The sequence below is a fragment of the Hydra vulgaris genome, chromosome 01 (genome assembly GCF_038396675.1).
Source record: "Hydra vulgaris chromosome 01, alternate assembly HydraT2T_AEP".
NCBI classification, from domain to species: Eukaryota; Metazoa; Cnidaria; class Hydrozoa; order Anthoathecata; family Hydridae; genus Hydra; species Hydra vulgaris.
Window position 1 is genome coordinate 37,882,501 of NC_088920.1, and position 24,336 is coordinate 37,906,836.

Below are 24,336 nucleotides of genomic sequence, written 5' to 3' on the forward strand. Positions count from 1 at the left end.
TCGATGAATGGAGTGATATAAACATTAGAAGGTTCATGAATATCACTCTTCATTCAGTAACAAAGCCACCTGTAGTCTTGGGTCTATCTGCAATAATAGGTTCTTGTGATTCAAATGCCACTATCGATTTGGTAAAAGCAAAACTTAAAGATTATGGAATTGAAATGGATAATGATATCGTCGTATCCACACATAATGGAGCATCAGTCATGGTAAAATATGGGAAAAATATTTTACCATTTTCTCAGTTATGCTACAACCATGCTATACGTCTTGCTGTACTTGATGTATTTTATAAAAAAAGTGGGAGTTTAATTACGAATGATGATGCGGTAATTGATACAAATTTCCAAGATAATGAGAATTTAGAATATGATGAAAATTTAGCAGATGATGATTGTGTTGAAACTACCGAACAAAATGATGAGGTAGCTGATGCATTTGCTTTTGATGGTAACTTAAATTTCCAAAATGATTTAGTTAGACAATTACCAATCTTTCGTGAAGACATTGGCAAAATTCTTGATGAAACACGAAAAATTATTAAATTTTTCAAATATTCTTCAGTTCGAAGCAGTGTTCTTGAAAAGCATATAATAGATCAAGAAGGCAAAAAGTTACGATTGCTACTCGATTGCAAAACAAGATGGAACTCAATAATACCAATGGTAAATCGTTTCATAAAAATATACGATTGTATACAAAAGGCTCCAATGGAATTAGGTCAGCAAAAATGTTCACAAAAAAATATCAAAGTTTTAGAAGAAGTATCACATGTTTTACACCGGTTGAGCTTGCTGTTAAAGAGCTCAGTAAAGATAATAATAATCTTTTAAAAGCTGAAGGAGTATGCATTTTTTTGCTAAACAAACTAAAAGAAACAAATACGCAGTTAGCCATGGAAATGTTCACTGCTTTGAAGAAAAGAATTGAAGAAAGACGAAATGAGGATGTTGTATCACTCTTGCGTTTTTTACAATCTGGAAATTATCCTAAACCAGAGATTACCTGCCATTTTACTTATTTAAAAAAAAGTTCTATTCATTTATTGGCTAAAAAAACCTTCAAAAGGCTGTTCAATGAAGATCCTGCAAACACACAGATGAATACAGAGTTAACAATTGAAAATGAAGAAATAATTTCAAATAATGGTTTGGTTTCAAATTATGATGAACTCCAAAAAACAATTGAATTAACTATGACTGTTCCGAAAGAAAATAATGAGAGAAAATCCACATTGTAAAAAGAAATGAAGTTGTGGGAGAAAGATTGTTCAAAACAAGGTGACTCTATTGGAAAACTTTTTACAGCATTATTGACAATACAACCAACGTCAACAGTAAGTGAAAGAGTGTTTTCGGTAGCTTCAGCTTTTGTCACAAAAACCCGAAATCAGTTGAAAATGGAAACGGTTGACAAACTTGTATTTTTAAAGTATTATTTTTTAAATAAAAAATAGATTTAAAACTAAAATTGTTGCATTTTATTTTAAATTTAATTAACACAACATGGTGTGGGTAAATTTTTTTTCCTTTACCCGGATACCCGGGTAATTAATAAAATAAATACTCGATTACCCCCATAACCTAAAAATACGATTATATTCACTCACTAAACCATATATATATGTATATATATCCATATATATATATATATATATATTTATATATATATGCATATATATATATATATATATATATATATGCATATATATATATATATATATATATATATAATATATATATGCATATATATATATATATGCATATATATATATATATATTTATATATATATGCATATTTATATATATATATATATATTATATATATATATATATGCATATTTATATATATATATATATATATATATATATATATATATATATATATATATATATATATATATATATATATATATATGTATGTACATAACTATCTCAGAATGCTCTTTAAAGTTTCAGGTATCAACCAACTAAAAAAATTATATTATATATATATATAAATATATATATAAAACTTGAAGTATCCAATATAATTAGGTAGTTAAATTGAGTATGATTAAAAAGAATTTAAACCTTTTTTTTTCATAGGTGGATCATTCGTTGCTCTTACTTTGCTTGGGAAAGAAAATCCATCTCCAAAATCAGGTAATGATAAATATTTTATTCATTCTTTAGTTTTCTAATTGTATCATGTGTTATAATATTGTTTTTTGAATTTTTTGTTCTTACTTGTTTTGTAGGTTAATAAATAATATTTTTGTGATTTTCACAACGATAACACAAATAATAATGAATTTAATAACAATAATCATGACAAAAATAATTGTAATCTAATAATACTAGTAATACACATACTTATATACATTCACATATCTTTGAATATACTAACTGTATTTATATAGAAAGGAGTGGAATAAGTTGCTTTAAAAACATAGTTTGATTTGATAGCTTTTAGATCCAATCCTATGTTCCAAGATTTTATACTTTGATACTTTATGGACTTATGTTCATAAATAGCAGAACGATGTATTAAGACTTGTAGGTTCAGATTATTAATAGATTAAAGAAAGTAACAGTTGTTTGCAATTTTAAGGAAGAAGTTGTTGAAGGTAAGTAGTATTTTTTGTGTTGGTGGTTCCAGACAAACTGACAATTAAAGAGTTGAACAAGATCACAAAGTTTAGGAATCATAAAAGTAATATAAAGCACATTTTGTAGTTGTAATTCTAAAAATACATTATTATAAAATTACAGTATCAAGTATATCATACGTGAGAGTGAAAAATAGTTTATGTTTAAAAGTAATTTTAGATTGACATAATGGCAAACTTAAGCCATCTATTTGATCTGCGTAATTTCATTGCTAAGTCCAAGACTAAGTAGGATATGCACATTAGAGTCGAACTTGTGATTCTGAAAATACATTATCTTTAATGCCTTGCTTTGAAGATGAGATATCCTTGTAGTAGCTTGCTATTGGGATTGTTCCCAAGTATGTTTTTTTTTTCAATTATATTGTTTAACAAGTATACGAGAGCCGAAAATGTCATGGTATATTTTCCAGAATTGATTTTTTGCCAATTAGTCTAAAATTTAACTTTAATTTAAAATTTTTATGTAATTTGAACAGAGCCACTGAAATAGATTAACAAGATCATGGTTAATGTGTTTGTTAATTTTTTTTAAAGATTTGTTGATAATGAGTAAGTTAGTATCATCAACAAAGTGGTAAGCAGTTGAGATTTTAACTGAGTTATTGAGGTCATTAATGTAACTTAACTGAGTTATTGAGGTCATTAATGTAACTTAACTGAGTTATTGAGGTCATTAATGTAACTTAACTGAGTTATTGAGGTCATTAATGTAACTTAACTGAGTTATTGAGGTCATTAATGTAACTTAACTGAGTTATTGAGGTCATTAATGTAACTTAACTGAGTTATTGAGGTCATTAATGTAACTTAACTGAGTTATTGAGGTCATTAATGTAACTTAACTGAGTTATTGAGGTCATTAATGTAACTTAACTGAGTTATTGAGGTCATTAATGTAACTTAACTGAGTTATTGAGGTCATTAATGTAACTTAACTGAGTTATTGAGGTCATTAATGTAACTTAACTGAGTTATTGAGGTCATTAATGTAACTTAACTGAGTTATTGAGGTCATTAATGTAACTTAACTGAGTTATTGAGGTCATTAATGTAACTTAACTGAGTTATTGAGGTCATTAATGTAACTTAACTGAGTTATTGAGGTCATTAATGTAACTTAACTGAGTTATTGAGGTCATTAATGTAACTTAACTGAGTTATTGAGGTCATTAATGTAACTTAAATGAGTTATTGAGGTCATTAATGTAACTTAACTGAGTTATTGAGGTCATTAATGTAACTTAACTGAGTTATTGAGGTCATTAATGTAACTTAACTGAGTTATTGAGGTCATTAATGTAACTTAACTGAGTTATTGAGGTCATTAATGTAACTTAACTGAGTTATTGAGGTCATTAATGTAACTTAACTGAGTTATTGAGGTCATTAATGTAACTTAACTGAGTTATTGAGGTCATTAATGTAACTTAACTGAGTTATTGAGGTCATTAATGTAACTTAACTGAGTTATTGAGGTCATTAATGTAACTTAACTGAGTTATTGAGGTCATTAATGTAACTTAACTGAGTTATTGAGGTCATTAATGTAACTTAACTGAGTTATTGAGGTCATTAATGTAACTTAACTGAGTTATTGAGGTCATTAATGTAACTTAACTGAGTTATTGAGGTCATTAATGTAAAGAAGAATAAGTAGTAGTCTTAGTACTGAGTTTTAAGGGACACCATTGGAACGTTTTATTTAAGGGACACCATTGGAACGTTTTATTTGAATAGATTTTGAGTCATTAATAAAACAAAACAAACTGAAATCTGTTGTGAAGATAGGAAGTTAACCATTCCTCTAATTTCATAATATTCTAGTTTTTTGAGTAGGATTGAGTGATCTGCTGTATCGAATGCTATTTGTAGATTGACAAAGACACCACATGCAAAATATTTATCATCAAGAGCTTTTCTAATTGACTCAGTGATTTTAATAAGTTAGTGGGTTGTGGAATGATTAGCATGAAACATATGCTAGTATTTGTAAAGGCATTTAAGTTTATCCAAAAATGTATATAGCTTCTTATGCATAACTTTTTCAAGAAGTTTGCTTAGGTTAGAAAAATTCTTTTCCTAAATATCGATATGGCTTAAGCAACTTTTGAAGTGTCTAAGAATGAACCATTTTGAAATAAGTTATTCATAATAATACTGAGAGGATTATAAATAATAACTGGAAGAAGTTTAAGAAGGAATGTAGGAAGGGTATTAGGACTAAAGCTTTTTCCGGTTCTAAGATTGGTTTTAATGAAGTTAGACATTTAATTTTTTTGTTTCTACTAAATATGTTATGTTATATGATTTTTTATTAAGTTTTAATAGATAGCTGATTCTGTTTTTATAAACAGTTCATTTTTAATACTAATATTGTTACATTTTGTATATTTTTATAGTCTGTTTTTAATGGAAATAAATCTAAGTATGCTACTTGTGATCCATGGTTTTGATTTAAGTTTAACTTGCTACTTGGTTAGTTTTTTATATTGAGCATGCGGGTCTAAGATTTTTTTTGAATGTTTTTAAAAGAATACTGAAAAATTGATTTACACAACCATCTTTTTTTAATAAAGAGACCCCAGGAAATTTTGGAAGCATCTTCAAAAAATACATTTTTGTTAAAACTCTGGAAGATAGAGTTTTTTGGGGGTGATTAGTTTTCCTAGGAATGCAGATAAATTGTGCCATAAAATTAGATATTGGTATAATATCTTTCAGATATTGTATCAATATCTAATTTAACTTATATAAAAGATATATTAAATCTTCATATTATCTAAATCTCCCATAAGAAAATCCTTTTTTTCATTATTTGTTAAATAAAATTTTTCTTGATTCATAGAAGGATGCTATGTAAAAGAAGATGCTACCAATTATTATATTTTTTGTAAGGCTTTGTAGCTTTAACAAAAAGAGATTCAGACATTTGGAAGAGTAGGTCTCAGTGGAGCAATACTCTATGTTAAACCCGTTTATAGATATATTTATTAGTTTTAAAACCCATTTATAGCTATTTTGTTATGTTTATATTGTTTACATATAAATTGGGCTCAGTAATACCTACTAATACCCCCAGGTAATTTATTATGAGTTCTATATAAAGATCCTAATTAGGATTAATTTTTAGTATATATATAAACACTATATATATACAGTTAGTTGTAAATACTATGTGTCATAGTATTTACAACTAACTGAACTGTGTTAATTATTAAGATCTGTAGTTATAATACTTGGCTTACATGATCAAAGACTCAAAGACCTTGCTAATAACAGAAAGAAGACTGATCAAACGATTATTGGAGGGCTCAGAATGTTCTCCAAAGTTTTTGAAAATTAGAACAACATGCTGTTTTTCAGCAGGCAGGGAAACAAGACTCAATCAAGCGCTTATTAAATAGTTTAGAGAGAATTGAAGAGACTGGAGAACAATTTTGTAAGACTATGACAGGAATGTTGTCTGTGTCTTAATTTAACTCTTCTAAGGCTTGTGGCCTTAGAAGAGTTAAATTAAGATATGACTTTAAGAGTTAAAGAGTTTAATTGAGATATGACAACAGAAGTGTGAGTGATTTGAATGTCTAACAGTTTGTTAAACTGTTTAATTGGAATGGAAGGAAGAGAATCGCCATAAGATTCAAGAGTAGAATTATAAGCAAAGTTTTTTGCAAATAGTTCTGTCTTACCCTTGGGAGAGGTAATACGATTAATCCAATGAATGAGAAATAGAATTTTAGACCTACACTTGTTAATCACACTGTTGAAGGTTTTCCAAAAGTCTTTAGATCCTAACTTCTAAGACAAGATACAAGATTTAGTGAATTGAGAATAATGGAGCTTAGGATCAGACAGCACCTTTTTACATCGATTTCTTGCAATAATAAATACTAAATTTTTGTTCTCCTTTGAAAAAGATAATTATGATTAGATATATAGCACCTGCACAAGAAAGTGAAAACCATGAAGTAGAATGAGGCTTAACTTATAATTGACAAGAAGGAATAAAAGCTTCCATTCCTACCTGAACCCAGGATGTTACATCGGAGGGAGAAAAGATATCAGCCCAAGGACCATCACAAAGGAATTCACAAAAAGAGTCCCAGTCAGCTTGCATATAGAAGTAAGTAATGCAATAATAGGGTGAGTTTGAAAAAAAGGTACAAGTTGATTTATAGAGATCATTGCATGGTCAGAACCACGTAAAGGAGAAAAAAGAGAAACTGAACACAAGCTATGATCAGAGACAAGGCATAAATCATGGAGTAAATGTAAATAATAAGGGTTGTCATGAAAATGAGTCACAAAGTTAACAATCTGAGTAAGAGATGGAAAAATGCAAAATTTATAGGCTTTAGTGCTAGCAGGATCAGTGGTGTTAGAGCCGAACCATTCTGTGTGATGAATGTTAAAGTCACCAATAATAACAATATTCTCAATGGGGTAAAGAGAGAGGTCATAGTCAATTTTTTTTTTTTTTAATATCTTTGCTTCCAACAAGGCTGCAAGCAACCACTAATTAAAGTTGGAAGTTACTGGAAGAGAAAAGATGAAGATTGTAGAACAAGATAACGATTGATAGGCGACTTAAAGGATTGCAAATTATATATGAATCAGGAAAGCAAGATGAAGGAAGCGAATTTCAAAGAACTGATGTTTGAAAAAAAACTGTACAAATAAGCGTTTTTGGAGCACTTAGGAACAGTCACAGAAAAAGGATGAGACTTGATTGAATGACGAGTAACACTAGAACAAATTTTAGTAGATGGCACAAGAGACGCTAGCTCTTTAGAGCAGTGCCCATTATAGTATTTGTAGAAAAGAGAAAGAGAAGCAACACTATGACGATGTGATAATGGTTGGAGGTTGGCTGCAAGAGCAGGTCCAACTATGTTTACAATGCGTTTTTGCACCTTGTCTAAAAGAGAAAGGGCATCATTTGAAGATCCGCCCCAGATATGGTAACAATATTTCATACAAGGCTGGATTTGAGATTTATTGAGATAGAGAATAGAATCCTGAGTAAGAAAGTGTCAAGCTCAATAAAGAGATGCAACCTTAGCAGATGCTAATTTTGCAACAGATTTGATATATGGTTTCCAAGAAAGATTGGAAGTAAGAGTTAATCCTAGAATATGAAGAGTGGATGACTCATCGAATACATCACCGTTCATAAATATAGGAAGATCTAAATTATTGCGATAACGATTGGCTGAAAAAAATTGAATTTTATCTGTATTGAAGTTCACCAGCCACTGAGAGCCCCATACTGTAGCAGAAGTGAGATCCTTTTCAAGCTCAAATGCTTTCTCCAAGCATTCAGAGAGTGTTGGCTTCTTATTACGACAAGAATAAATGGTAGTATCATAAGCAAACAATGCCACCTTAGATGTGAGAATATCTGGAAGATCGTTAATATAAATTAAAAAGAGTATAGGGCCGAGAATAGAACCATGAAGAGCCCCTGAAGTTACAGAATAAGAAGAAGACCATCGAGGACAACTTTTATATTACAATTGGCAAGGAAGGATTCAATAATCTTAAAGATGTTGCCAGATACATCATAAGAAGAAAGCTTATGGAAAAGACCAGCATGCCAAACTTTATCAAAAGCTTTTCAAATGTCAATGTTTCAAATGTCAGATTTTCAAAAAAAAAGTGATGGCCTTAATCTCTCCACCTTTATCTAGTGCACGATAAAAACTATCGGTTATTTCTATTAGCAAATCAGCTGTAGAACAAGAAGATCGAAATCCATATTGATGGTCAGAAAGTTATTATATTCAAGATGAGAAATTAAGTGTTTGTTAATTAAAGATTCAAAAATCTTGCTTATGATAGGAAGAAGACTAATGGGATGTTAGTTAGACGAATCAGATTGCTCTCCAGAATTTTTGAAGATAGGAATAACAGATGCTGCTTTCCAGTAGGCTGGTATAGACAATAGCTCCGGAGAACACTTCTGCAAGACAATAACAGGTATATTGTCCGGCCCACAAGCTGTAGAAGAGTCTAAGCAGGAAATCATTTTAGATACAGAAGCTGGAGTGATACGAATGTCAAGCAAAGTATCAACCTGTTTGTTGGCAATACCAAGTAAAATGCAACTAGTGGAATCAAGAGATGATATTGATGTAAAGTTCTTAGTAAACAATTCAGCTTTGTCTTTAGGTGAGGTGACAAAGTCTGAACCATACAAGAGAGGTGGAATTAAAGATTTGCCCTTATTAATAATACTATTAAAGATTCTCCAGAAGTCACAAGAGCCTAATTTTTGAGATGAGATTTCAAGACCTGAGAATAGCGGGCTTTGGTGTTAGACAAAACCTTTTCACAATTGTTTCTCGTAGTAATAAACAGACGTCTGTTTTCTGGAGAATTGTTTTGCTGATAGGTATGGAAGTAACGGTTCCGATTGACAATCGCAGCAGCACAATGTGAGGAAAACCATGGAGGAGAGTGAGGCTTGACCTGGAATTGTTAAGAGGGAATAAAAGTTTCCATGCCAGCCTAAATCCACGAAGTTATGGAAGAAGCACATTTGTCGACAGGAAAATAAAAGATTTCTACCCAAGGGCCATCACGAAGAAAATCATGGAAAGAATCCCAGTCAGCTTTACTGTAGTTGTAAGAGGTACAATAATAGAGGGATTCAGGTGATGAAGAAGAATGAGATATTAGTTTTAGAGAGATCAAACTGTTATCAGAAGCACCTAAAGGTAAATGTAGAAAAACTAAGCACTGCCTAAGATCAAGACAAGACACAAGTCGAGTAGAGAAGGTAAATGATTCGGGTTGTCTGGAAAGCGAGTTGGAAAGTGATTTGGAAAGTTGACTATTTGAGTTAGGGATTGAGAAAGGCAAAAGTTGTGGGCTTTAATGCCTGCAGAATCACTGATACTAGAGCCATTCAGTGTGATGAGCATTAAAGTCACCGACAACAACAATATTGGCTGATGGATATAGAGAGAGGGCTTCATTAGTATGATCAGAAATAACTTCAAAAAAGAGTGCAGCTTGAGATGAAGGAGGAATATACAACAAAGAGAAAGGCGATAGAGTGAAGTGGTGCTAAATGAAAGCACATGAAAGAATAGTCTGTTGATTCAAACCTAGTTTCATGACAAATGGGTGAATTCTTACGAATGTAAATGCCGAGACCAAGCCTGTGACTATTGGAGTCTTTACGAATTAGAGGAAGATAACCATCAACACTAAGATCACAAAATGAGACAGCCAAACTCAAATTAGTCTAACAAAGAGCAAGTAGGTCTGGTGAACTTTGCAAGAGATAAGACTCAACAGAAGAAAAGTTACTTCAAAGACCACGAATATTAGTGAATGATTTAGAGAAAGGTTTAAAGAACTTGGTGATCATGATGGTTTTTTGTGTTTTATAGTTTTTGGTACTTTATTCATTTTTAAATTAGATTGAAGAACTTGACTCAAAGCATAAATAGTACTCAGAACACCGTTTAATAGCCCAAGCAATTGCCTCATTACTACTAATAAACCCTAAGCCATAACAAAGGGCTCCAAATGTGGCCTCCGCAATGCACACTAAAAGTACAAACAGGGACACCATCCATGCGCAACATGGCACTGTTAATACTTTGATATTTTTCAGCTGTTGATGGAATCAGCCTCTCTGAGAGCTACCACAGAGTTCGGGAAACCTGACTATCAGCCGGCCTCAGAACCATAAAACTGAGTTTTAGAGCTGTATCCTCATTAGGAGATAATAGAATGAGTTGCCTAGTCATAAAAACAGACACAAGCAAAACCCATGCATTGAGTCAAGAAGCTCCAGCATTCAACACTCTAAACCGGAAACAATGTATTAAAAACATCTGCCCCAGCCTATTAGATGAAGAAGGGGTGCGAGACTGGTCAATAGATAGAATCTGTTTACCCTCTTTAGTCTTTGCCTAGGAAGCCTTCTACAAGACAGTAGCCCGATGCATTAAACATTTGCCCAAGATGAGTATTTTTTTCGAGACACCATCCTTAGCCTTTATTCAAGCAAGAACCCCAAGGCAGTGGGTGTTTTAAGTTGGAGTTGGCATCTCCTAGTCTTTGCCTAAAAAGGCGTTTCCAACAAGGCAGCAGGACATGAAGCAGATGGTACTGGGTTACTTGTTACCAGTAGTAGGTAACATGTAACCCAGTACAATCTGCTTCACGTCCTCCTGCCATGTGGATATGCCTTTTTAGGCAAAAGCTAGAAGATGCCAACTTCAACCTAATTTGATCCGAAATTACATCTAAAAAAGTATAATCTTGGGAAAAAGGAGAACAATAAATAAATAAAAGAACAAAGAGAAAGGTGATAGATTAAAGAGGTGCCAAGTGAAAAAATTCAAAAGAATTGTCAAAGGATTTGAATCTGATTTCACAACAAATAAGTGAACTGATGCGTATGTATACAATCAAACCAAATATGCGACTTTTGAGTCTTTGCAAATCAAATAGTAGTACCCATCAACACTGAAATCTGAAGGAATAGCAGAATTTATATTAGTCTCACTATAAGCAAGCAAGTCTTGTGAATTTTAGAAAAGATAAGATTCAACTGATTGAATGTTGCTTTACAGATCATAATTATTTGAAAACGGTTAGTTGGTGGGGATTGTTTTTTATGTTTATTATTTTTGGCTTCTTTTGGCATGATTTAAATTTTGAACTTGACCCATTCATATAAAGAGCACAGTCTTCTAAGCACCTAAGCAGTTGTCTCAGTCCTGTTAAGTAACCCTAAGTCGTAACATAGGGCTCCTTATATGGCCTCAACAATCCACACCTATACGCAACATGGCACTGTTAATACTCTGATATTTTGCAGCTGTTGGTGGAATCAGCCTCTCTGAGAGCTACTACAGAGTTTGGGAAACCTTACTACCAGCCACCCTTAGACCCAATAAACTGAGTTTTAGAGCTGTACCCTCATTAGGTGCTATCAGGAACAGTTGCATAGCCACTATCAAGGAGGTGCATGCAATAACCTATGAGTAGATTTAAGAAGATCTAGCATTCATCATCCTAGGCAGGAAGCAATGTAATGAAGGTTTACATCTATGCCAGGTCAATAAGTGAAGAAAGTGTTCGAGGTTGGTTAGCAGAATTAATCTGGTTACTCCTTAAGTCTTTGCCTAGGAGGCCTTTTACAAGACAGTAGCTGGATGCAGTTAATATCTGCCCAAGATGAGTATTTTTATTGAGACATCATCTCTAGTCTTTACTTTAAGAGTTTTAAGTCAGAGTTTGTTTATCCTAGCTGTTGCCTTAAAAAGTACACCCTTCAAGGCAGCATGGCGCAGGGTAGGTAGTACTGGGTTATATGATACCAAAAGTAGGGTGATTGTGGTTATCCTGAACCTGACCTGGAGTAGCTAAAAGGAGTTACTTCCTGTAAGCAGTACTTAAAACATTAGCTATGATATTTTATAAATCTATTAAATAAAAACATTACATCTAACAAATTACTAGAGATTAAGGTGAGCGTAGATTTTATACTTGGAGTCACAAGTTAGTTACTGAGCTCATACTGCATCAGAGATTTAAACAGAACACAAACATACATTTTTGTTCAATAAGTTCTAATTTTACATTTCTATTCATATTCTTTAGTTTCCAAATTTTAAATAATTTAACTAATTAAATTTCCTTTAGATTAAAGTAACATGACTGACAACTTTTCTGTTCCTGATTACATTGAAAGTAAAGTTGATGTACACCATGTTGATGTTATTATGCCCAATGACAATCTTTCCTAGCATAATAAATCAGATATAATTGATGAGGTTATCAGGAAAAAACTGCTTAAGTTTGATGCTGTTAGTCCGCGAAATCAAAGACCTAACGCTTTTAATATTGAGCAAGCAATTTGAAGGGGTCCAGGAAAGACCCATTTTGATTTCCTAAAATTTGTTTATTAAATACAATCATAAAAAATGAAGAAGCTATTTCCTGTGATTGGCTTGTTTGAAACATAATAAAACAATGCTTATTTTGTTTTCTTTGTTGCCTTTCCCAATATCAAGTGAATCATATTTAACCACAATATCTTTTAACAATATCTAGGTATTGTTCTCAAGGGAAATAGAAAAAGTTATATGATGAAATTCCGTAAAAATTGAAAGACAGCAAATTTTGGCAAAAAGATAAAAATTTTAAATTTCACTGTAGATATTATGTTGCTACAGATCATTAGGAGTCAAGCATCACACTTACAACAGTTTCTTCAGAGAATTTTTGATGTGGCAGAAAAAAATCTTCTAGTTTCACTCTAAATATTACGCTGTAACAGACCATTAGGAGTCAGGTATCACACTTGCAACAGTTTCTCCAGAGAATTTTTGACATGGCACTATTTTTAACCGGAAAAGTTTTGGAATTTAGAGAAACAAGTATTTAAATGTTACCTAAATAAACTGCAAGTCACTGGAGTGGATAACTTTCTCTTTCTTTTTTTTTTAATGTGTTAATTGACCTCCCCAAGGCCATGAATTTACCTCCCCAAGGCCACTGCAGCCAAGGAGGCTACTTAAATTTTGGTTACAGCCCTCAACTCTGTAACTCTGAAACACGAACCTTGACAGCTACGCTGAGAAACAAGTTGAGCGCTGCTATGCTAAGAAACAAGTTGAGCGCTGTACTACCAGGGCCGTGGTGGGGATCGAACTCAAATAAATAAATGGATAGCAATGTGTTGTGATGACAAAAGCATGTTGAATTAGGATGATATCACCAATGGTATCCCACAAGGATTTATTTTGTGGGTGTTTGAACATAATTTTATAATTTAAGTAAATAATATGGTTGGAATGATGAAGTACTGTTTTTGCATAGTCGAATGCTGATTACAGAAAATTAATAACTGAGATATTGAATCATGAAAACTCCCAAAGAGAAGTTAATACAGTTGCTTCTTTGACACATTCTTAAGTTTTATCAGTCAGTTGTAACTTGGCTTTATAAAGTTATGCATTTTGGATTTGGCAACTCTAAGTAAAAAAAAAACTAAATAATATTTTAATATGGTTACAATATGTCCATTGGAGTTAGTTTTGCAGTAATTCTAACTGACTGTTGACTTTAGCATGTTAATTACTTGGATTCTCAATTAGCACATTTAAAAAAAGGAATTTGCAGTAAAAGCCAGCAACATTATGAGATAGATAAAATCTGTTTTCATGAACAAAATCTTTTTAAAAAGTTCTATGCAATTAAGATTTAATCACTACAAAAATTGGCTGCGCCAATTCTAGTGAATATTTAAAGGAAGACAATCAAATACATGTCTAAATTCTAAAAAAATTTTTGTTCACTTAAATAGCTTTATTATGAAAACTAATGGGTAGAAAAACTGAGCCAGTTTTTCATAAATAATATATATCAGCCCTTGCCATTAGAAAAAATGAGGTCAGCAATTTATTGCCAACCTCATTTTTTCTAATTAACCTAAAACTGTTATAGGTTGGTAAAAAAATTTGACACAAAGGGGTTACCATAAAACATAGAAATGAGGTCTGCAATTTTTTGCAGACCTTAAGCACTTTTAGGTGAGCATTTGTTATAATATATAATATCTTTATATATGTTTATGTATATTATATCTATAGAACTTCAAAAATGTTTTATTTTGTATTTTAAAAAAATCAAAAAATCAAAAATAAATAAGCCTATGGCTTTAAACCGCGGCGATGCACTTCAGAAACGCTTCAAGCTAACCACTTCGTCCATTAAGCTGTGTTGTACAACAATTGTTTTAATAGTATTAAATAAACAAAAGACTTTATAAAATGACAAATAAATACTATAAATCAAAATTAAGGATATATTGCTGCAATTTTCAAGTAAATGTTCAATTGTAATGCTTGCAACCCTCGAATTAGGAAAATTGAGGTCTGCAATAATTTGCCGACTTCAATCTTTTAGAGGTCAGCAATAATTTGCCGACCTCAATCTTTTAGAGGTCAGCATCAGGTTGGAAAAAAAAATTTGAAACAAGGGTATGACCATAAAACATCGAAATGAGGTCGGCAGTTTTTTGCTGACCTCGAACACTTTAAGGTTGGCATTGCCGAATGCCAACCCTAATTCTGAGGGTTGTTCTTGATATATGTTTTTTTTCCTAATTTAAAGTTTACTTAAATTAGATATTTGCATTCACTTTTGTTCACATTTTCTTATTAAAAAAATGCTGCAACTCTTTCTCACCATTACCTAAGTCTTTGTTATAATTAGTTGTTGAAAAAAAAGTTTTTTTGTAAATAATTGTCTTAGGTCATAATTTTCAAGTTTTTTACATTCTTTTTAGTTGATCAATCAAACATTTCAAACCATAGAAGATCTGTTTCACTTGGAAATAATCTCTCAGCATACGCGGTATGATTTGTTTAAATATACTGCAACAAAGCTGTGCTGCAGTATCTTAGGCTGCATATTCTTTTTGTTATTTTTTTGATTTGTATTTGTCAGATGAATTCAAAAAATTTTTACATTTTTTTATTTAATTGTATTCATTTTTATGATTTCTTATTTTTTAAATTATATTCATTTTTCGAAAGCAATTTTATAGATTTTTGAAATTTCTAATATTTAACAAGTTTAACTAAAAAATAATTGATATAAAAATAGTAATACTAATGATAAAAAGTTTTTCCTTTAGTCTTGTTTTATATTTAGAATTCTGTCAAACCAATATCTGAGCGTGCAGGTGACATTGAGCGCACTCTAAATCAAGAGCGTGAATATCAGAAGGTATATTTCATAATTTTTATATATAGTCCTGCTTCCATCTTCAAGTGATCTTTTAATTTTAATCAAGTTATTCAGTGAAATGAGCATTCAGTGTAATAAGCATTTAGTGTAATGACCATTGAAACAATACAGGACAGAGGATAAGGTGCTATCCTCTGTCCTGTATTGTTTGTTTTCTATATTAATGATCTAACCTATTTTACCTCTAAAGTGATTTTATTAGTACATGATAGAACTATATGCTCTATTATATTCAACTTTTTATATATGTATTTTTTATTTTTTAACCTCAAAATAGTTAAGATACTAAATATCACATTGAGTAAAGTTTCTAAATGCATAAATGTGTAATGTGCATCATACACTCAATTAAGTATTCAATCATCCAATAGAATAAATACCAATCACCAATAGATTAATACCAATCTCCCAATAAAATCAATACCAATCACCAAATAGAGAAAACATAACAAACACAATATTGAATAATACTAAAATAAAACTTTCTTTAATGAAGTTTTTTTAACTTTAGAAAGTTTATGAGGATTATATGAAATCAAAGTCTCCAAAGTCTCAACAAGAGGTAATTTTATTTGAAAGCCATAAATTTTATTAGTTTGAATAATATTTGAATTGAAAAAACAATGTGAATTGGCGACTTTTTCTTTTTAACTTTTTCATATAAGTACTTTATTATCTATGCAGTTTCTTTCTGCATAAATGCTAAAAAAGGAATAGATTATTGGGGTCAAATATCAACTCTGGTTGCTTCCTATAGCTGGTAGCACTAAAATTAATTCTTCACATAGCTGCAAAGCTTCATTGTGTAGCTGCTATTTGTCAAATTATTTTTAAGTTATAGTGTTAAAAGGTTGAAAAAAATAAAAAATGTAGCCTCTTTGACTGTAGTAATTTTGTAAAGTTAAAAATAACAAAAAATTGCTTGATGCAATTAATTTGTTGTTTCTTGTGTCCCATTAAAATAATATAACCAGATCTGTTGCATATACTATTAATGCTTATTATGTTGAAATTGTTTAAGAAAAATATTCAAGAAAAAAAAATTATCTTTGGGTGATTATTATTAAACTGCTTCTTTTTTCTCAGAATTTATTGGAAATGGAAACATTTTAAACATCTTAAATATTATTTCTTGGAAATGGAAACATAAGTAATAAAATTTTCCACTCTCTATTCTATTTAAAACAATTGTGATAATGGGTGTCATGTTAGTATAACAAATTGATACATTATTTACTAAAATTTAAAATATTTCAAGTGTTTAGCTTATTTTAACATTAGGTAGCTTAGACTTTAACACAACTTAGCATATTTTAACATAAGTTGGCTAATTTTAAGACGTGTTAGCATATTTTAACATGAGTTAGCTAATTTTGAAACTTAGCATGTTTTTACATAAGTTAATAAATAATGTATAAGTTAGTAAATAATGTATAAGTTTATGTGAATAATAAATAAGTTAAATAATGCAATTAAATAAAAATTGTCATAAATTGTCTGTAATTTTTGCTTAATTGTTTTCTGTCTGGTTTACTTAGTTTTTTTTTCTAAGTTATTATTTATTTATTATTGTGCATAATTATTCAATTTAAAAGATTTTTTTATGGAGTGGTTGAGTAATGTGAAATAGATTCCAATTTTAATTTTTAGAAGAAATTTTATTTTTCTGTATCTAAATGAGTTTACTTGCATTGTAGTACAAAGGAATATTATGTTAATTATGTTATATTATGTCATAAAATAGATAATTATGCTAATCTTTTCATGAATGTTTCACATTACAAAAAAAATGTTCTACTCTAAGTACCATAAGTTTTATAAAACATGCCAACTTGCACTGTATAAACAGTATATTTTACAATTTTTGCTTTGTCAAAATCAGATTTAAAAATATAAAAATGATCATGATGATGTTCTTATTTTATAACCATAAAATGATTTTTGTAATCATAACATAAATGCTAACCATTTGTAACCACAAGAGAATAAAAAATCATAACTTTTATCTGATAATCATAAAGTACATATATTGTTGGTGCTAAAGAAATATCATATTGATAGATATTGATGATTACCTAATAACAAATAAGCTTGGCATTATTGGATAATATATTAGATTATTTGATTATATATTATGGTTTAAACAAATTTTCAAAACATAGAATTTAAAAGTTTATCATAAGATCATTTTTATCTTAAAAACATTTAGCATTAGTAATCATAAAATAAATTTTTCTGTTTTACATATATAGCTTGCAGACTGTGAAATACGCATAACTGCTTTAGAAAATCAATTCAAAGTACTTACATCAAATCATAAGGTAACAATACTAACCAAGTCTTTTGCTCTTTTTTTGCAGGAATAATCTGTTGTTGTTTTTTTTGAACTAATAATCTGTTTTAATCTCTTTTTTTTTTTTCTTGCAGCAATAATTTCAGTTTTAATCTCTGTTTTTTTTTCATTAATAATCTCTTTGCTTTTTTTTTTTTGCTGTAATAATTTCTGTTTTATCTCTGTATTATATTTTCTTTAATGCTTACTAATTTTTAAACTCAATATGCTAATGTAGCTTTTATATACCTAAAACAAATATTAGTTTGAAGTTAAAATTTAAACAATTAGTAAATTCAATAAGCCAATATGAATATAATAATGTATGTGTGTGTGTATATATATATATATATATATATATATATATATATATATATATATACATATATATATATATATATATATATATATATATATATATATATATATATATATATATATATATATATATATATGTATGTATGTATGTATGTATGTATGTATATATATATATATATATATATATATATATATATATATATATATATATATATATATATATATATATATATATATATATATATTGGGAAGCTTTTATCAGCCAATAGACTTGTGGTAGGAACTGAGTGAACTCCAAGCTTTTATATTTATTTCATTACTAATAAATTTTACCAATTTGTTTACAGATCTTTTTTATTATGAAGCATTTATACAGTCTTATGGGATTTTACAAAAAGAGATAAACAATAAACTTTGAAACTATTAGTTTAACGACTTATTAATAAACAAAAATATTAACAAACAACAATAAACAAAGACAATTTATTTGTTATTTTTTAGCTTAAGGATTATGCGAATACTATGTCCATTGTAATTTACAGTGGTTTTGAACTGTTAGCTTGTTGCGTTAATAAACTATGAATTTTTAACGGTTGTCCATTGTAATGGATGCAGGATCTGAAGAGGTTATAACTTTAAATCAAAACAATTCAATCAAAAAACTTTTATAATTCCTACATTATCTAATAATGCAAATTTAAACATTAAAGGATTATTAAATTAAAACATTTTTTTAAAATGTTTATGTTTTATCATTAAAATAATTGAATTTGCTCATGCTAAAAGGGGGAGTAGTCAACAACATATTTTTGAGAAAACTAAATAAAACTTTGTATTATCTTTATTTTAATTCAAAAAGGTGTAATTTTTTGTATATAAATTCTTTATAACCCCAGTTATCATGAATCCCACTTGATTAATGACATTTACAATGCTTTAATATGAAAAAATCATTAAAGTTGCTTGACTTATCCCCCTTAGCATGATTTGAAAAAAAGACAGATAAATGTGTTTAAAAAGTGATGTTATTTACTAAAAACACCAAGAAATCAATATTTACATACACCCCTATATATAATGAACTAGTTTTATAAATATATACTACCTTCAAAGAAATCTCTTTAGTCTAAGCAATAGGACCAATGAAAACATAGTCATTTTCAACTTAAACAACTTAAAGTTGTTGGCCACATAAATTTCAGCATAAAAGTCTTCAAACTCCACTGGAATGTAGGGTTGTAGTTTTTTTATGTCTGCCATTTTTTCAATCTTTATTGTTACTTTTCCTTCTTTACTTGGAAAACATAAGTTTGGGCAACCAAATGCTCTAAAGGAAAAGCTATGATTCATTATAGAATCGATGAATTGTTGGCCAATAACCTTAGATAAAAAATTCATATCATATGTGCAATGCACGAACTTGCTTATTGAAAAGTACTGCTTTTTGTCCTTTTTACCCTTGGGATTTGTATGTTCCGCATAAAGTCAAAACGCAATGATAAAGTTTGACTATTATCCTTGTCATTAACGTCTTATTGGATTTGATCATAAAACTTTTTTGATATGTCTTTATGTACATCAAGTTCAGATTAAGCACATATCTTTGCTGCCTCATTGAGGCAAGGATTTCTTAACTTTAAATTGAGTTCTTTACAAGTTCAGCATATGTCAACTTGTGGCCCTCCAAAGGAACGATTATAGTTTTTTCTAAAGTAGTTAAAAAACTTTGTTTCCCCAACTTTTATTGAAAAGTATTTTTCTTTAAGCAGCCTATACATAGTTTTACCATTTAAAGTGGCATCTAGATAGCATATAGGTTTTGCTTAATTGAAAAGCTTTCAATGTGCTGTCTGATAAAAAGTTTGGTTTCTTCAGACAGTCCTTCTATTATATGGCGTCCTCTTTCATCCTCTGAGTTTTTTCCAATTATTTTCAAAGCTCGCAATCTTTCAATTTGTTTTTTTGTAACAGCATGTAAACTTAAAAAAGCTTTAAGGCATACCTGCATTTGATTAGAACCCACCATAAAGTGATACTTAATAGTAGCACTTTTTTTTTTTAAACCCTTTACCTTCCTGGGTCATCTCTGCTTTATTTCTTGGGAATCAATCAAGGATTCTAGGAACAAATTCTGCTCATCTTTCGTGTTGAAGGTATGGAAATGGTTTGTTATATCCATTTGATCCTCTTCGTTAATTTTCTCAAGACAGTTGTTTCTCTTGCAGCTAAAAGAAACAAAAAATACTTTCATACTGTGTTTTATTAAAGTTTTTATCTGTGAAAATGAAATTGTAAAACTTTTGGTAACATTGAATACAAAAAAAATTAACCTACAGGGTAAGCCAGTGTACTTTTGAGGTACAGTATTTCCTTGGTAGTTAACAAATTCATCACCTTTTATTCTGGCAACTTTTATGTTTCTCTTCTAAAGACTTGGATCAGCTTTCTTTTTCTTTGCTGACTTTTTCTTAAGATTTTTTCATCATTTTTTTCTGAATTTATTTCCATGTTTCACTTATTTATGATAAGAGTAATAACACAAAACATAAATTTAATTAGAAAAACAGACGTAAAACAAACTTAAAAAATAAAAAACTTAGAAAAATAGATGTAAAACAAACTTAAAAAATAAACACATTAACTGCAATCATCTACAATTAGTTGCAGTTACTGTGATAACCAAGCGTCTGACATGTTTAATTATGTTGATAACTTCAATGCTCATTACACTGAATGGCTTGGCTCTAGTGTCAGTGACTTTGCAGGGGTTAAGGCCCACAACTTTTGTCTTTTTCAATCTCTACTCAGATCTCTCTAAAACTATTATCTCATTCTTCTTCTGAATTCCCTTATTATCCTTCCTCTTACAATTACCTTAAAGCTGACTGGGACTCTTTCGGTAATTTTCTTTGTGATTGCCCTTGGCTAGAAATCTTTCATCTTCCTGCTGACAAATGTGCTTCTTACATAACTCCTTGAATTCATGGAATCTTTTATTCCCTCTCAATGATTCCAAGTCAAGCCTCACTCTTCTCCATAATTTTCCTTGCATTGCGCTGCTGCAATTTCCAATCAAAAAAATTACTTCCATATCTATCAGCAAAACAATTCTCCAGAAAGCAGATGTCTGTTTACTATTGCTTTAAATTATAAAAAATTGTAAAAAGGTTTTGTCTAACGCCAAAGCCCACTATTCTCAGGCCACGAAATCTCGAATTTCATTTAAAAAATTAGGCTCTCGTGACTTCCAGACAATTTTTAACAGTATCTATAGTAAGGGCAAATCTGTTGTTCCACCTCTCTTGTATGGTTCAAAGTTTGTCACCTAACATAAAGACAAAGCTGAATTGTTTGCTGAGAATTTTTCATCAATATTATCTCTAGATTCCACTAGTTGGGTTCTACCTGATACAGCCGACAAACATTTTGATTCATTGCTTGACATTCGTATCACTCCAGCTTCTGTATCTAAAGTGATTCCTGCTTAGAGCTTGTGGTCTAGACAACATACCTGTTATAGCCTTGCAAAAGTGTTCTCCGAAGCTGTTGTCTATATTTTCAAAACTAATTAACAAGTGCTTATCAAAGTCTTGTTTTCCAGCCTGCTGGAAAGCAGCATCTGTTGTCCCTATTTTCAAGATCTCTGGAGAGCAATCTGACTTGTCTAACTGCTGTCCAATTAGACTTCTTCCTATCATAAGCAAAGTTTTTGAATCTTTAATTAAAAACACTTTATCTTGAATCTAATAACTTTTTTTCTGATCAATATTACGGATTTCGATCTTTTCGTTTTACAGCTGATTTGTTAACAGTAATAACCGATATTTGATAAAGTTTGGCTGGTCTTCTCCACAAGCTTGTGGTGTATAAAGTAACATCCTTAAGATTATTGAATCCTTTTTTATCAATCGTAGTATAAAAGTTGTCCTTGATGGACAGCACTCTCCTTCATATCCTGTAACTTCAGGGGTTCTCACATCTAAGGTAACATCTTCAGGGGTTCCTCAAGGTTCATTCTTGGCCCTATACTCTTTTTAATTTACATTAATGATCTTGCAGAAATTCTCACATCTAAGGTGACATTGTTAGCTGATGGTACTACCCTTTATTCTTGTCTTGATAAGAAGCCAACACTCTCTGGTTGTTTGGAGAGAGCATTTGAGCTTGAAAAGGATCACACATCTGCTACAGCATAAAACTCACAATGGCTGGTGAACCTTAACTCAAATCAAACTCAATTTTTTTTCAGGTATTCCTTATCGCAATAATCTAGATCTTCCTATTTTATGAATGGTAATGTACTCAATGAGTCATCTACCCTTCATCTTCTAAGATTAATTCTTCTAATCTTTCTTGGAAACCGTATATCAAATTGCAAAATTAGCATCTGCTGATTCTGCAATTCTCTTTATTGTGCTCGACACTTTTTTACTCTGGAATCTTTTCGCTATCTCTATAAATCTCAAATCTATCCTTGTATGGAATACTGTTGCTATATCTGGGGCAGATCTTCAAATGATGCCCTTCTCTCATAGACAAGGTGCAAAAAACACATTGTAAACATAGTTGGACCTGCTCATGCAGCCAACCTCTAACCATTATCACATCGTTGTAATGTTGCTTCTCTTTTCTACAAATACTATAATAGGCACTGCTCTAAAGAGCTAGCATCTCTTGTGCCATCTGTACTAAAATTCATTTTTGTGTTACTCGTCATTCAATTCAATGTGTTACTCGTCATTCAGTCTTATCTTTTTACTGTGATGTTTCTTAAGTGTTCTAAAAATTCTTATTTTCCTCAAACATTAGTTCTTTGGAATTCTTATAAATAATACATTAAAAAACCTTTTTTTAATTAAATGTACATTTAATATAATTATTATTGATATGTATGTTATTTATGATAGTCATAATCAATTTATTTTCAAAAATACAATCCAAAAATGACAAATGTTTGCATGTTCCGTTTGTTACTTTTTTTTCTTTCTCTGTGCTTGATTTTGGTTTAAACTACTATTGTGGAGCAAAGTACATCTTGGGATGCTGTAACTTTGCTGTAACATATGCAAATAAGTAAAGTTTATAATTTTATGTAAAGTTTTTTACTTAAGATTAAGATTGCAAAAAATTATTTTAGTCCAGTGTAAGTCAAACTGCACGTCAAGTATTTCGTCCAGAACATCAATCTATTAGTCGTGCTTCTCCACTAACACGCCCTTATTCTTCTAATACTCAAAAGATTGATGCTAATGTTGGTTCTACAGATGTAAACAAAATACATCCAAGAGAAGAAATTGAAAATCAAAACGTTCAGGAACAATGTTCACCCAGAGTGAGTAGCCCTACACCTAGTTTAAAGTTTTCTGCACCATCACATATTAGGCAACTTGCTAAGGTTAGTTTTTTATAGAAGTTGTTTTTATGGAAACTATGTGTTTATGTAATGTATAAAAATTCTAAAATGCATATAATAGTTGTAACAAAATGATAACATACAATACACTTGATATTATATATTGTATGGTTTTACATTTAATTATATTATAATATTAACCTTAGTTATATACATTTGTGTATATAATATTTATTGGTATTATATATTTAAAGGTCATTAAATAGCTAACTCATGTATTTAGATGTTCAGCTAGTTATTTCAAGATGTTTTTATTGAATAAGTTTTATTTTTATTGAGTTATGTCTCTGATAATACTTTGTTAGATTTTATTTTGAAACCATTGTTTTTGATTTTTGATTTTGTATCTCAAAATTTGTTTCAATTTATTTTTGGTAAAAATAAAAGATTATTACAACTAATTTTTTTCAAAAATGTGGTTATAAGGGGAATGCAAATAAATGTTATAAATTGTGATTATAAGGGGAATGCAAATAAAGGGTAAAAATATGATTATAGGGGAATGCAAATAAATATTAAATGAGCAGTTTAAACAGTAAGTGGTTTGAGCAATTAAGTTATATGAAAATAAATTAAGAAGATTTTTATATTAGTTGGCTAACCATCAATTTTATTGTTAAATAAAATTAATTTTACCCCTCAAATCTTTTAAGTAATTTGGAAGGCTTTACTAAGTTTGTTAATCTAGTATGTGACTAGTTTTATTATGTTAAACAATAAATAAAAATAAAAAATAAAGTGCAAAACTGGTTTCTCACTTAGTTTTATCTCCAAAAAATCAAATCAAGTTTTTGTCAAACATTTTTATAAATAAGTTTATAACAACATAATTTA

General features: G+C 30.0%; 1 protein-coding gene across 3 annotated transcripts in view; it reads left to right on the forward strand.

The window, feature by feature from the left end:
- The window catches only part of LOC100206897 (rho guanine nucleotide exchange factor 12), a 120,411-nt gene that overhangs the window by 21,466 nt on the left and 74,609 nt on the right, over positions 1 to 24,336 (forward strand). For 2 of the 3 annotated variants that reach the window (XM_065788090.1, XM_065788092.1), the window contains 6 exons: positions 2,091 to 2,147; positions 14,976 to 15,043; positions 15,344 to 15,418; positions 15,951 to 16,001; positions 17,692 to 17,760; positions 23,227 to 23,484. In XM_065788090.1, the coding sequence (XP_065644162.1) occupies positions 2,091 to 2,147; positions 14,976 to 15,043; positions 15,344 to 15,418; positions 15,951 to 16,001; positions 17,692 to 17,760; positions 23,227 to 23,484 (578 nt within the window). The remainder of the gene's footprint in view (positions 1 to 2,090; positions 2,148 to 14,975; positions 15,044 to 15,343; positions 15,419 to 15,950; positions 16,002 to 17,691; positions 17,761 to 23,226; positions 23,485 to 24,336) is intronic. The other variant, XM_065788091.1, reaches the window with a different exon arrangement.